The sequence below is a fragment of the Eurosta solidaginis genome, chromosome 2 (assembly GCF_040869045.1).
Source record: "Eurosta solidaginis isolate ZX-2024a chromosome 2, ASM4086904v1, whole genome shotgun sequence".
NCBI classification, from domain to species: Eukaryota; Metazoa; Arthropoda; class Insecta; order Diptera; family Tephritidae; genus Eurosta; species Eurosta solidaginis.
In genome coordinates this window covers 291,761,266-291,777,884 of record NC_090320.1, presented here as the reverse complement: position 1 = coordinate 291,777,884, position 16,619 = coordinate 291,761,266, and the positions used below count along the sequence as shown (strand labels likewise).

The window sequence follows — 16,619 nt, the reverse complement described above, 5'->3', positions numbered from 1 at the left end:
ATTGGAAACCTTATACGTGTATGTTTTTTTTAGAGATCTCTTGAACTTTATTGTGAGACGCGATGGGAAATAAAAAAGGTGTGATTACCAAGTACTAGGAAACTAGTGCTTTATGTTAACTATAGCTTGCCCAAGGGGTTGAAGTTAAACTACAACAGAGGTAACTTTACCAGTCAAAAATAGTTTCGGGGATTTTGGAAAGGGCTTCGTCGGCTTCTTATCAGTAAAAATGTATATCGACAAGTTTTTGTTTTATTTTCGGTTTATTAGCCGTGTTTTTTTTTACATCTATAGACGTTTACGCTTAAACTTTATATGAACTGCCAATTTGAAATCAAGGCGAATCTATAAAAGGTGGTGGCAAAGCGAATTCAACCAATTCGCCGTGCAGAAGAATGTCAAGTCAAACGAAAATTTTCATAGATTTCGATTAACTGACATTTTGTTGTACAAGGCTTTGTATGGAAAATTATCAAGAAGAAGCAATCAGCTGTTGGGATAACACCACCTCTACTGAATTCGCCTTGTTTGACATTCATCTGCACGGCGAATTGATTGAATTCGCTTTGCCACCACCTGGTATAGATTCGCGTTGTGAACTGCTAAGCGTCAAACTTTAAATACACCCCTGAAATTGCTGCACATAAAATTAGTACTACTAAATTTCAATACGCATTATACTCAGATGTAACTGAAATATGTGTCTATGTTTCACCTCTACGCTAATTCTGTGTATCACCTCTTAAAATGGTGCGTGTCCACAGTTCATCGCAACTGATTCAGCTATATGTTATACACTATGACCATCAGAGGATTGTGTCTCCACTTTTCGGTACACCCTGTGCTGTAGCTAGATGTTTAACCACTGCCGCTAGATGGGTCTCCTAAGCATTATCTAAGCGATTTTTTAAGCGCAAACGTAAACGTATAAGCGTGTAAAAAAAAAAACAAAAAAAACACGGCTATTATTGATAACGAATTACTATCGTCGAGTTTTTGATTTGTTATAATTGCTATCGATTTGTTATTAGCTTATCATCGTACCCTGCAAAAATTGTTGGATTACGTGTTCCATTTTCTTCATGTTGGAGTACTCTAACAATACTCCTTTGCAATGCGTTTGCGGACCACCATCAGCCGATCATTGCTCGTTTTTTAACGACCGTGATCACGACACGATGACGATCGAACAGAGTTGCCAAAAGTAAAATATTGCATACAAATAACAGATAATAAAATTTTACTATGGCAACTCAGATAAGATGCAACCGCGCACTGGTTTTATGCATACATACTATAGTATAGAGAAATATTAGTTTACGCAAATGCTAAATTACATAAGAATATTCGTAGTAAAAAATATAAAAGTTGTATTGCCCCTCTTCATTTACCTTCATTTTAAATTAAATTCACTCCGATAATTCTTTCCGACACAATTCCTCTTTAGTACTTTGGCATATGATCCTCTGTGGGTGCTCCATGGAGTACTACAGTGACAGTACTTTGGAAAGTACTCTCACGTATGTACTCTATAGAATACTCACAAACAAAGCGAGAGTGGGATCACCTACTCCTCTCCTAGGACATCGCAATGTTAATTGGAACACATTTTTTGTATGAATACAGATTAGTTTTGGAATACTGCTATACTCCCAAAGGAGTATTCCTTACATTATTTATGGAGTACTCGCGTTTTTTGAAGGGCATCTGCTTTATTACAAACCGATGAGTCGTCGTTAACAAATCGATAACTTGCGGATAACAAATTGTTAACACTACGATAAAAAATTTATAAGCTTCCTAAAATAAAATGATTTCTTTTTAAATGGTTTTATTTAGCTTGCCTTGACAGGCTGGCTGGTTGGTTGGCTGGCTGGCACGAATTTTGTAATTGAAATTTAAGTAACTTCCCGATAAGCTCCAAGCTTGAAACTTGGAATATAGTTCAGAACCCGATGACAATGCAATAATAAGACGCGTCCAACGCTTTTATTTAATTGTCTGATCAACGCCCTAGATTGATAAGGAGTGTGATGACTAGTACCTAGGACCTACCTAATTATTTTCTAGCTTTTCGTATTATTATTATTTCATGTAAGTATTGTTTTCAATAAAACCGTTTAATTTAAACATTTTTTTTAATTATTATATTTTCAAGTTTTTAGTCTTTATTTAATTGCCTACTATTTCTCATTCTATTTAGTTCATTTATTGACTCATTATTACAAGGACTCTTTCCTGACAATTTGTTACAACCTAAGTCCTCAATACATAATCCTTCCAAAGACTTTACTCGACTCTGCGACACGTATGCTTGTCCCTCCTCCAACTCGAAAATATTTTGATGTCACTTCTACTGGACTGTATCCAATATTTGTTCCAAATATGAGCCAAATCGGGCATCATAGGTCGCTTTCTATTCATGTATGTATTATGTGTTCCAAATATGGACCAAATCAAATCGGACCACAAATAGGATTTTTGTGAATATCTCAATCCTTGCGCCACCTAGCGGCGATTTTTTTTGATAGGTCGCTTTCTATTCTTGTATGTATTATGTGTTCCAAGTATGAGCCAAGTCGGACCACAAATACGATTTTTGTGAATATCTGGATCCTTGCGCCACCTAGCGGCGATTTTTTTTCATAAGTCGCTTTTTATTCTTGCATGTATTATGTGTTCCAAATATGAGCCAAATCGGACCACAAATGCGAATTTTGCGAATATCTCGATCCTTGCGCCACCTAGCAGCGATTTTTTTTCTTATTATTGCATTGTCATCGGGTTCTGAACTATGTTCCAAGTTTCAAGCTTGTAGCTTATCGGGAAGTTACTTAAATTTCAATTACAAGATTCGTTCACAACGGCCGTGCATGCGGCCTGCCTGTCAACTCAAGCTAAATAAAACCGTTTAAAAATACCTACATGAAGTAATAATAATACTAAAAGCTAGAAAATAATTAGGTAAGGTAGGTCCTAGGTACTAGTTTTTTTTTTGTTTTTTTTTCTCGGACTTTGTGACAGCGCACTGCTCTAAAGTGGCCCGATGAAACCAGGCTAATCCTGTTATTTTTTTTTTTAATTCATACATATTAATACATAATTCTTATTATTATTATGTATTATCTATATATATAAAAAGAAGTGTACATTTTGATTGTCACTCCATAACTCGAGAACGGATAGAAAGATTGCCATGAAATTTTTAGGAAAGATACAAGAAGGAGAGATGATGGTTAGTTGATTTTGAAATCCCAAATCGGTTTCGCCATTCTTGCGTTATGATTTTTTTTTAGAAAAATTCAAAATTTGAAAAAAATAAATAAAAAGGAGTGTGCATTTTGATTGTCACTCCATAACTCGAGAACGGATAGAAAGATTGCCATGAAATTTTTGGTTTGGTATATAAATTTGCCTATATTAGTATTTACGATCGTTTTTTTCGGGAAGTAGACCAGAGACGGACTGGGAGTGAGACTCGGAGTGGGACTGGGACTGATACTCGGAAGGGGATTGGAACAAAATATATACCACCCTCTGGGGCTGGAAATAAGGGATGAAGAAGAATAAGAAGAACTTGAGAAAAGAGAGAAGAGAAAGGAGAGAAGGAGTGTGAGAAAGAGATAGAATGAGACGAAGATGGAGATAGATGAAGCGAAAAAGACGGAGGGAGGAGTAAATAAAAGGATTAGGAAAAAGTGTAGAGGTGGGAGGGCAGAGTTAGACGGAAAAATCTTATTAAAATGTATGCATATAGACCAAATTTAGGGCAGAACAACGTCTGCCGGTTCTGCTAGTTTTTTATAATTTATAATTTTTATTGTTACCGATTCTTTGAGAGGCAGTGGCTTCCTAAGCGCCGAGATCTAAAACCGCTCAGCTACAGAGAAACTCATCAGCTGAGAAAATATAGATTCGCAAAATACAATAGATTAAAAGTATAAATATATTTTTTTATTTATTATTAAAAGAAGATAGAACCGTCTTTTTTATGGCAAAAAGCGAGTCCGAAACATCAATTATTCTCGAGTTAGAGTTATAATCTTCACAAAGACAGAAAAGGTTCGTGTAGTTGGAAATTGCTTCTGCATTGTTTAAGAATTATAGGTTTATAATGCCTTGAAACTCGGAATGGAACATTCAAGTTTACTTCGTTCAAAAGAAATGGGCTTAAAATCGATCCATTTAAAAGTCTAGCCATAAAGAGTACACCTAGCATTTCTCTACGACTTGCAAGGGTAGGGAGATTTATTAGTTTTAACCGATTATTGTAAGGAGGAAGATTATACGGAGGGTCCCATTGAAGATTTCTCAAGGCGAAAAGTAAAAACTGTTTTTGAATTGATTCTAGTCTATCCACATGAACTTGATAACGTGGATTCCAAATTATCGATCCATATTCTAATATCGGCCTCACCAATGATGTAAAAAGTGTTTTTGTAACGTAAGAATCACTGAACTCTTTTGCCCATCTTTTCACAAATGCTAAAACTCCTCTCGCTTTATTGACTGTGGCATTAATATGATGGTTGAAACTAAGTTTGCAATTCATTGTAACTCCCAAGTCGACAAACACATCAACGCTTTCCAGAGTTTGGCCATTAATTGTGTAGGAAGCTGGCTGTATGTTCCCACGTGAAAAACAAATTTTTCTATGTTGAGCGGCATAAAATTCGCATTACACCAGGTAACTAAACAATTTATATCCGCCTGGAGTACAGAACGTTCTTCGTTCGGTATGATGATTGTTTCTAAACCCATTAAAGACGTGAGTTGTAAATTCAAGCAAATTGGTTGTGGTTGATTCGGCTCTACAAAAGCCATGCTGAGAACTATCTATCAATGTAGAATCGAAAATGTAAGGTGATTAGTAACGATTGCTTCGAAAAGCTTAGGGATAGCGGAGAGCTTTGCTATTCCACGATAGTTTTCAATAGACGACTTGCTTCCTTTTTTATGGAGTGGGATAAGAAAAGATTCCTTCCAAGCCGTTGAAAAATGCCATTTTTTAAAGAGAGGTTAAACAGATCAGTAAGGGGCTGGTAAATGTATTCCGCATATTTTTTAAAAAAATATGTTGGGATCAAATCGGGACCGTATTTGAAGGATTCTTTTAGGGTGTTTAGATGTAGTAGAACATCCTCAGGCAACAAAAGTGGGGCATATATTGAGTTACTAGAATGGATCTCATATGGATAATTTTTAGGTGATGAATCAACCACAGCAGAGTAATTAGAGTGAAAGAATTGAGCGAAGAAGTTTGCAATCTCTTGATTGTCGCTGGAAATGCTATTTTTAAACTTCATGGCAGAAGGAAACCCGTTAGTTCTGCGTTTAGAATTTACGAAATCATAAAAAGACTTCGGGATGCAAATAATGTTTGTTTTAATTTTACATATGTAAGCTTTATAACACTTTATTAAGTTCAAAATACTTATGACGGAAATTAGCGTACTGTGCATAATCAGAATATAAACCGGTTCTCTTATATAATTTGAATAAACGTGATTTCTTATTTTTTAAAGCTTTTAGCTCTTTAGTAAACTAGGCTTGCACTGACTGGTTCAATGTACGAGCATGTGCGTTTGGGCACATGTTTTTCAAATAAAGTATAAATGGTTTTATTATAATGTAAACGTTTTGCTCTACATCCTCTTTATATCGTTATCTCAGAAAGCTCTTTATTTAAATTGTTAAAATTAGTTTTGAAAAAATCAAAGCACCTGGTAGAGACACGTGTTTTGTTAGTGCAGCCGACTTCGTTACTTATGATTTCGTAAGTTATCTCAAGAGAAGGATGGTAAACGTCTTCTGGCAAAACAAGAGGTTCACACCGATTTATAGAGAATTTAGATATGTCGTCAACAAATGCTAAGTCTAAGAATTTTCCATACCTATTCGGAAAGAAGTTGATCTGATTAAGGCAAAGATCAGTAATTCCATCCAAAAAGCCATTGTTATGCATCTTGGATGATACGGGGACAATATTGTGATCAACGATATTCCAAGATATATGTGGCAGGTTAAAGTCGCCTAAAACGATCATTGAGTCCGTGGGCTTTATCATAGAATTGACTGTAACAGTGAAATATGGTGCATATACACTGATAGATCAGAAGACGGTGGAATATAGCAAACGGCTAAGTAAATATGACCCCGGCCTAGTAAGATTCGGATGCATTTAAACTCGATGGAATCAACTTCGGGTAAATTAACATCTTCAGATGGAATTGAAGAATGTACAGCTAGCAAGACACCACCTCCGGTCCTATTTAAGCGGTCATTTCTATAGGTCTGATACCGCAAAAAATTTCGGAATTTAAAACATTGGGTTTCAGCCATGTTTCGGTAAAAGCAATAATATTATAGTTACAGTGAATGGTTTTCAACTATAAGTCAGTTAATTTATTATTTAAGCCTCTAACGTTTTGATAGTAAATGCTTAGCAAGATGTTAAATACAGTTTTTTGGATCTGAACTTTGAGGAGGAATTTTTGCTACATTTTGAGTAATCTCAATAGTCTTATGCACAAATTCGCGAACAAAAGCCCCTGGCGGCCAAAATGCGCTGTCCAAAAATTTATCAAAATCTTTTGAGTAGACATCAATTCTAAATGAAGAAATGTTTCTTTCGTAATTAGAGAGATACAAAGATTGATTTTTTGAACGGGACTACAACCAGCTTCTTAGCCTGTGCTTCTGAATAAGAAGTCACAGATTGAGAAGTTACAGACATTAAATAAAAGCGTTAGACGCGTGAAATTTCTAAAAATGTGAGGCGTAGCATAACCTCATTAAGGTTCAGTTGGTCTTACTTATGACTATCAATAGAAATTTGCCGCGTCCAACGCTTTTATTTAATTTCCTGATCAACGCTCTAGATTGATGAGGAGTGTGATGCCCAGTACCTAGGACCTACCTAATTATTTTCTAGCTTTTAGTATTATTATTACTTCATGTAAGTATTTTATAAAACCGTTCACCTTAAAATTTTTTTAAATTATTTTATTTATAATATATCGATAACTTTTCGGTAAGTATTAGATAACTTTTTGATAACAAATCGATAGCTTTTCGATGGGAAAACGAAACAAACGCACCACTTACACACATTTGAAGTTCAGCAAAACATGCATTTTCGAAATTAAATTTAACTAATGAAAAAAAAAACATTTAAGTGAAAATAATTATAGTATATGTAAGCAAAATCTCGATATATATATAATGGTTCCGATCGGTTTGGTTTTTTGCAAACTTACCATATATATTTTTTTAAGATTTCAAGTTATATTGAGCATTGTGAATGAAACTATGTGTGATATCTTCTGCATAGACGTCAAAATTCCAAAGTGATTGGATCACCTGATTTGTAATTGTCTATCGCTGTCTCATTCTGTATCTCTTTCTATCACCCGCTGAAGATAGGCGCCGGCGTATTGAACACCCTGTCAAAACGCTAAAAAGTAGCCATATTGAACATCCTGTCAGGCAGTTGACAGATGAGATATCACACTTAGTTTCATTCACAATGATATTGAGGCTCAGTGCAAATAAAACTAATCGGAAAACTTAAAGAAGTACATGTGCATAATCATTACTCCTTAGTTAAAGCTTACTCAAGAATAATAATTACAGCCAGATTTTCATTTAATTTTTCATAAAATAAGCTAAAACGTTAAATTTTCTCACCATGACGACCTTCAACTAAACATTTCAAAGCAACTTACCTCTTTGAAGCTGCTGATCCTAAAAACAAAGCAACTACTTACTAGCGGCATAGTGATGTGCCGAATTTGCCAGTATTATCCACAATACAGTGTATCAAGCCATGAAATTACATATGTGACCTGGAACCATGAAACGAGCCTATTGTGCGAAAATACCGTTTTTCACTTTTTGAGTGATTCTTATAGGAAATTTAACGCTCTTTCCAATGGAACAAACCGCAGTTTTCTATCTGTCTTGGTTTTTTCACAAATGACATTTAACGCCAAATCGGACTACAAATACGATTTTTTGAAATATTTAGATCCATGCGCCACCTATCGGAGCTTTTTTCTTATTATTGCACTGTCATCGGGTTCTGAACTCTATTCCAAGTTTCGAGCTTGTAGAAAATCGGGAAGTTAATTAAATTTTAATTACAAGTCAAGCTAAACAAAAACTTTAAACGCGTTTTTCTCGAAAACTTGGTCACGTATAGATTATTTCTTTTAAATTTTAATGAAGATATTTGTGTTTTTTTTATACATATCCATTTATATTTAATACTTGTCTTATGAATTGACTTTGAAATTGATATATGTACATACACAATGCCATAAAATTGACTTTAGTGATTAGACATGTATTAACTTAATATTCATAATTACATAAATTGCTTCTCAAAATATTGCGACAATGCACTTATGGCAGGTTTTGCATTGTTAGTTTTCTTTATTTAATGCTTTGCGTCAAATATTTATCTGCTGTTTGCTGCCATAAATCATCGATTTTTGTAAAATTATTACGCCATAAATCCTCAATCATTTCCCAACCATCTTTCTGTGTTACCAAAACATATTCATTAGTTGGATCTTGCATGTTTGTATAAATGCCCATAACAAGACTTTGAGCCAAGCGTGCTGCTACACAATATTTCAATAACGAACGCTCGTTCTTGCTTATCGGTTGTATTGCAGTATAACCGGCAAGAAAGTATCCACCACTTTCAAGTGATTTAGCTTGCAGCATCATATAGGTTAATGCAATGCCTATTTCGAAAATTAACGGTGATTTACTGGTATCACCAAAATCAATAATGCCCTTTACCGTGTATTCGCCATTCGGTGATGATTTCGACTTATCCACAATTATATTTTGTTCATTGTAATCACCATGTATAATTTGTTTTTCCAGTTTATCAATAAGCGTGAGCACATTCTTTTCGAATGAAGTGATTATTTCTTCAACTAATTCTTTACGTTCATAATCTTTTAGGGCGTAGAGGAAGCTTCTTAATTCGGGGACAGCTTCCAACATCCAATTCGATTTACGTGTCTCGTAGGCATCATTTTGATAGCTCTGAAATGAATTATAAGAATGTTCATATGGTTTTGGGAGAATAAGTAAATACATATGTACATTTAAAAAATAGCAAGTAAAAACGCGCGATAGCAAAAAGGACCCTTCGTTTTCTCCTTCTCCGGCTATCCCGGCCAGACTTAAGCTCTTACTTGCGTAGTTTCGACTATTTCTTTTAATATTATAATTATTTTTAAAATATTTACCGGTGAAAAGTTTGAGCCTAGATCTGAAACCCATTTTGTACTACATATATGACCAAACAAAGTTTGGTTTAATATTAAGATTATACCAATCTTCGTGAAAATAAGTGCGCAGAACTGGGTTTAAATTTCAAAACAGAGAAGTATTGTATTGTATTGTATAATCTTTATTTTCTCGTAAATATTTACAATTTCTAGAGTATTATAATATGAAATAAAAATACAAATAAGAAAATAGATAATGACATTAGATGCTCATTCAAAGAGCAGAGGAAATGCCATTTCATTCATTTAGTATTATAAATGCTTGTGGGGCGCATAATAATAACAAATTATAACTAATTGCTTATACTTGAAAAGATATAAATATGTATAAGGAAAAATTATAACTATTATATGCATGTATATTAAAGCAAAAAATTCAAAATTAGAGATGTCAAGGTACTTTCATCAAATGGAAAAAGAAAAAAGAAAAAAAAAACCTCGATGCTAATGGACACAGGTACTTATATTATAGGTCTCAAAAGAGTTTCAATGCCCTCATGATTGAAACCATGTAGCCACTGTTTCACTTCCCTCAGAAACGCTGCTAGCCTTCTAATGAGTCGTATTTCAGCAGCTAGTTTGTTATATAGATTACGTGATACGATGGTGTAGAAGTTACGAAAAAGTGTGGTGCGAAAGCTAGAAACTTTTGTTTGAGATAACGTCTTATTTCTCAGATTGTAAAGGTTGTATATTGGGCTTTGCGTATAACCGCTCCTTATAAAAAAAATATTTAAAACTTTAAAATAGTATAAGTGCCGCACAGGAAGAATATTTAATTTTTTGAATAGCTCCATAGAGTGTGTTAAACGACCAGCTTTACATATTCTTCGAATTAGATACTTCTGTAGGATTAAAAGGGGATGGATCTTACTAGCGTAGGCACCACCCCAACAACTGACTCCGTATTGTAATTTTGAATGGATTAGTCCATGATACACCAATAACAATATTCTATTGGAACACAGTTCTCTTAAGTTATAGAAAGAACGAAGAGCTGATAACATATAAGATTTCATCGCAGAAATATGCGATGACCAACTTAGATTTTGATCGATTATAACACCCAAATATTTGAAATTAGAGGCGACTTCGATCTCAAAACATTTACTGTCACAACTTATTTTCTCATCAAAACTGACAGTTATGTTATTTTGAGTACAAGTAGTTGAACACAAACGATGCCGCATACATATAGAACTATGAAAGACAACCTCGTTTTTAGGTATTTCCTTCCCGCAGAGGTTGAAATACATCAACCTCGTTTTGCTGCTTACCACGAGCTTATGCCTTGCGAACCAAGATCTTCACTTTCAGTTAAAAAACAAAATAAAATTTAGTTTATGGTGCTCCGGATATCAGTGGTGTGTCTCCCCACTGAGCTTACAATCCATATGAATGTTATGAGAAAGAATCTATGACTTGTAGTACTCTTTTTTGTTTTTTTTTTTTGTATTTATTCACGGTCAAAGTTCATTACAAATTTAATGATTGACAGTATAAAAATAATTTTTCTTTAAACTTATTAATATTTTCACAGCCTTTTATCTCGTTTGGTAATTCATTATATATTTTATAACCTATATATTCTTAAGTCTTTTTAGCGAACTCAGTTCTTACCATAGGCAGTCTTATATTTTTACTACTTCTAGTTTCATAGTTGTGAATTTCATTATTAAAATGTATTTTGTTGCCCAGGTACTTCGGAAGTATTTCTAATTTCACATGATGAATAAATTTCAATGTAAAGTAACTTATGGACTGTTTTATACTAAGCCAATTTATCATATTTAACATTGTACCTCTAGGTGTTCTATTCGAACATTTTAAAATTAATCTCACTGCCTTGTTTTGCTGTATTTGAAGTTTTTTTTTATCTGTGTATCGTTTGCTAATAGTAGAATTGTAGGACAGTAGATAAAATGTGGTTCAATGATCGATCTGTATACTAATATTTTATGACGTTGGTTAATATAATTACATGTTCGGTACATGAAGCCTATTTTCTTTGCAATCTTAGCTTCTAAATTACTTATATGTTCTCCAAAGTTCAAGTTCATATCAATCAAGCCTCCTAAATACTTTCTTTTGTCGACTCTTTGAATTTCACTGTTCCTTATTTTCAAGTTAACATTGCTTAGATAATTGATAACAGTGGTACTTGGATTTTTCGAAAATACCATAAATTTGGCTTTATCCACATTTACTTTCAACTTTCTTAGGCACAGCCACTTGTATAAGGTTTCCCAATCCTCTTGCATCTTTGACATAGCACAATCCGTATTTCTTTCACTGATGGTAATCAATGCATCATCCGAAAATAGACGAATTTCGAAATGTTTTAAGCATGATTTAATATCGTTAATGTATATTGGAAACAATAGCCGTGTTTTTTTACACGCGTATACGTTTCGTTTGCGTGTGAAAAAAAAACGCCTATCCTCGCTTAGATAATGCTTAGGAGACCCATCTAGCGGCTGTGGTTAAACATCTAGCTACAGCAACAGGGTGTACCGAAAAGCGGAGACACAACCCTCTGTTGTATTTCTGTGTATAACATATAGCTGAATCAGTTTTGATAAATAGTGAACGCGCATAGAATACATAGAATTAGTGCAGAGGGTGAAATATAGACACATATTTCAGTTACATCTGAGTATAATGCGTACTGAAATTTAGTAGTACTAATTTTATGCGTAGCAATTTCAAAGGTGTATTTAAAGTTTGTCGCTTAGCAGTCCATATAAAGTTTAAGGGTAAACGTATACAGATGAGAAAAAAATACAGCTATTATTGGTGCCAGTACTGATCGTTGCGGTAGGCCAATGTTTACATCAACATCCGATGATATTGAATTTCCAATTATCATTCTTTGCTTCCTAATGCTCAAGTAACTTCGGATTCTTCCAATTCTTTTCCCCTAATACCAATTTTAAACATGAAATCCAACAGAATATTTCTATCAATTGTTTCGAAACCCCGTTTTAAGTCTAGGAAGACCGATAACACAACTTTTTTGTCACTTATATCCTCTTTACATTCTGCAATTATCATATTCAGTGCTGTTTCACAAGAATGACTTTTCCTAAACCCAGATTGCTCAGGTATAATTATATCGTGTTTTTCTGAGTAAGCTACTAATTGATATTTAACCACTGTTTCCATTATTTTTCCATCTGCAGGTAAAGTATTGATTGGACGTAGCTCCTCCGACTTCACTGTATTTTTAACTTTTTCCACAGGTACTATTGTAGATATTTTCCAGAAATTAGGAACAATGCTGTTGTTTAATCAATCGTTTATGACTTCTTTGTAGAAGGGAGCAGTATATATCATGGCATCTTTAAATACACCTTCCGACAAAAGCATTTTCCCGCCATATTTGTTTTTAAATTTCTTAGTGATATTTATTATATCATCTAATACTATGTCTGTGAATTCAAAGGCTTCAATTTGGTTATTTACGCTTATTCGGCAGCATAAGGAATTATTTCAATACTTTCATTAATTTCGACTATGCTCTTAACAAAAAAATTGTTCAGGGCATTGGCTATATCACATTCCTTCTCAATGCATTCATCATTAATTATTATTTTTGTTATGTGTTTTTTGGTATCAGTCATCTCTGCGAGATCTTTCAAACACCTCCACATATTTTCCATGTCTCCATGATTATCGAGCACCCTATCTTCCATATATTTCTTCTTTTTATACTTGATAGTTATTTTGTATGTTCTTTTAGCTGTATTATAATCATCCCAGCATCCTGTGTTTTTAGCAACATTATAAGAGTCGAGTTTTATTTTGTGCAATATTCTCAGCTCGCGGTCATACCACTTATTTCTTAGCTTCAGCTAGGATATCGTTCAGTTTTATAACTCTATTTTCTACTCCAGTATTATACAAATCGCTTGCTCGCAGCAGACTTATCAGATTTTCGGCACTATAGAACTCCCAGCTATTTACGGTGTCGAATTTCCTCATTTTGACAAATTTTGTTGTTGGTATCTTGAAAAGTATTGTCCCGTGATCTGAAATTCTATGATCACTCTAATTTTCAGTTAGTATTTGGTCGCTATTACTATACAGTAAATAAATTTTTGTAGCTGAGTACTCAGTTATTCTCGTATTGAAAGTAATCCTCTGCAACATAGCCATTTTTTTACATATGGTACCGGGTGCCATCAACATATTCACGGATGGTTCTAAGCTTGACGGGAAGGTGGGAGCAGGCCTCTTTTCGCCGGATCTGGGTATAGAGGTCTCTTTTCGCCTACCAGATTACTGTAGTGTTTACCAAGCGGAAATGCTGGCGATACGCAGGGCTGTGAACCATCTAGGGTCTATGCCTCAGGATGGTAAACGGGTGGTTATTTTCTCAGACAGCCAGGCCGCCTTAAAGGCCCTGGACTCATTCGTCGACAACGCAAAGTCGGTCACTGAATGCCGCAGATCTCTTAACGAGATGGCTCAGCACTTCAGTATCAGCCTTATATGGGTACCTGGGCACAGGGATATCGAAGGCAATTGCAGAGCAGACGAGCTGGCCAGAAGAGGCACCACCGACGATATTCTTCCGGTAAATGATTCGGTAGGCATACCCATGGCCACTTTCAGGCTTCGTGTGAACACAAGCACTACAAGAATCGCAAATGGACTATGGTCAGCCATATCATCGTGTGAGACATCCAGGCAAACCTGGCCCTCATATGACAAGGGGCGCACAGGAGCGCTTCTGATTTTAAACAAATCAGCTCTATCGTCCCTGATAAGGGTTCTAACAGGGCATTGCCTAATAGGCACGCATGGTGCTAGAATGGGAGTAACGACCTTCGACTATTGTCGCAGCTGCAGATGTACAGAAGAGGAAGAGAGCGTCCAGCACCTTCTCTGTCACTGTCCAGCGCTTAGTAGGCGTAGGATGGCTATCCTTGGTAAACCTTTTCTACATGACCTCGCTGAGGTCTCTTGCTATGAAGTAAAGGCTCTGGCAAAATTTGTAATTTCCACGAGGTGGTTTGACCCGCTTTAGGCAGGGTAGGGGTCCTCCTTTGAGACCGTATAGGGTATTACAATGGGCCCAGTGGTGGCCTAAGTAGTGAGCTGTTACCACAGTGTTCAGCTCAGCCCTTGCAACCTAACCTAACATAGCCATTTGCGCTAATAAACTTGTTAGCTGATTTCAGTATGTTGACGATATATTCATATTTATGTAGAAATCCCCCATCATATTATTTTCTGATTAATTTACATATTCAGTGATGACGTCATTGAGATATAAAATAAAGTCGGCATCACTGCTACTTGGTGAGTGATAGAGTACACCTATTCACAAATGAAATATTTAATTTTTCAGCAAACAGTTTAAACTACAAGTTTCTATTTTTCGATTTTTGAAATCTTTTCGTTTTGCTCCAAACCCAAGAGTCTACAAGTTTCTATTTTTAGATTTTAGACTTATTGCTCAAACAAGTTTAAAATTCAAACCTAATTAAGTTTAAAAAACATAGTAGTAAGATGAGAGGTTTCCTATTTAGTTCAAACAAGTTTCAAATATTGTTTAAATCGATATATGCCCTGCAAAAATCGCGAGTACTCCATGCATGCATGTATGGAGTACTCGCTATGGACCAACCGAGCACTCCAAAATTAACCACCATTCATACAAAAAATATGGTCCAATTAACATTGCGATGTCCTAGGACTGGACCATATACTCCAGCTTCGCAATACATCAGAGTAATCCATGGAGTACCCACAGTCCAATAAACATCGTGTACCCTGCAAAAATCGCGAGTACTCCATGCATGCATGTATGGAGTACTCGCTATGGACCAAGCGAGTGCTCCAAAATTAACCACAATTCATACAAAAAATATGGTCCAATTAACATTGCGATGTCCTAGGACTGGATCATATACTCCAGCTCCGCATTACATAAGAGTAATCCATGGAGTACCCACAGGCCAATAAACATCGTGTAGTGATTACAATCGTTAAAAACGAGCAATGATCGGCTTACAATATGTTCGTGTAGAAACATGAGTTGGTCCATTGCTGCATTAGAGTGGAGTATAATGATGGTAAGTACTCCAGTATGACCCATGTGGACTAGAGGTTTACGCCGATGTTCTTACTTTAAAAAGCTTGATTTTTCTATTTAAAAAAATAATATTTAGGAAAGGTTTGTTGTATGTATTTAAGGAAATCAACGTGTTGGCCATTTCAGAAAGATCCGGGGTTATTGCCTCACGATCTCGCAGACCGTTCAAAAATTTTCAGGAGTAGCTCCTTGGGGAGAGATTGTCCCTCGTTCACCTCCAGAGAGGCTTCGAACCTAACACCGGTCTTTGGAATTGGTACTGCTGCGTCTGCTGAAAAAAAATAGAGATACATAAAATAACCACACTTTTGTCTGCATATCTCGTGCAAAGCGTAGTTTCACCTAGGGTTAACTCCTAATAATCGTCGCGAACACAATTTCTTTAAATCATTTGTGGCTCCTTGGCGGTCACGCACAAAGGCGGCTTACGGTTGCTATTAATGGTCTATTAATACTCAGAACTCTCGTAGCACAGGGCGACTCCAGTGTTTTCGGCTGTTTTTAAGAGCTACAATTCCCAATGTGCGAACAGTAGCAATCCCTACAACCAGTCGCTACCACGCCTCCTGACACTCACACCATATGCCAGTACAGAAGCTATAGGACTGCGATTTCGAACTCATACCTTCGACGACTTCACTTTCCTAGAAGCTCTAGGTGTAGCCCCGAAGACTTTCCAACGGATGCTTTTGTCGCGCTATGCTGCCGAGCTACACCAGAGAAACGCCATGAAACGTTAGGGAGTGACTATTCGGCCAAGGATGCCGCCTTCGAAATCATAAGCAATCTAAGTGGAAGTCATTGCGTAATGGGTGAAAATCGTATAGTCCTCGGCGCATCTGCATGATTAAAATTTTACAAGGACCCTGGATAAAATTTTTAAAATGTAGACCAAAGTTTGCAGACGTTTGTGTTCACAACATTGATTTCAATAGTCTTCCTTAAATCAAAACGATATTTTAGAATGAGAGTGAACCGATTTTAAATTGAAAATGTTTACTGCTGTTTTCCGGCCTTATGATATAAGAGCTCATTATGAATGACCGCGTAGCTTCAGTTTCCAGACTAGTTCGAATGTCCACTACGTTAGGTTAGTAGCACACACGGTCATTAGTTCGACTGTCTTGGGAAAGCTTTTGCTTCACTACTTTGAGTGTTCTTGCGAAGGACAAAGCCTCACCTGGTAAATATATGTGCTTACGTAT

General features: G+C 35.7%; 1 protein-coding gene across 2 annotated transcripts in view; it reads right to left on the bottom strand.

The window, feature by feature from the left end:
• Positions 1–8,233: 8,233 nt before the first annotated feature.
• The window catches only part of LOC137241200 (hydroxylysine kinase), a 94,252-nt gene continuing 85,866 nt past the window's right edge, over positions 8,234–16,619 (bottom strand). For both annotated transcript variants that reach the window (XM_067768535.1, XM_067768534.1), the window contains exon 5: positions 8,234–9,063. In XM_067768535.1, coding sequence (XP_067624636.1) covers positions 8,437–9,063 — 627 coding nt within the window. In that variant the 3' untranslated portion in view covers positions 8,234–8,436. The remainder of the gene's footprint in view (positions 9,064–16,619) is intronic.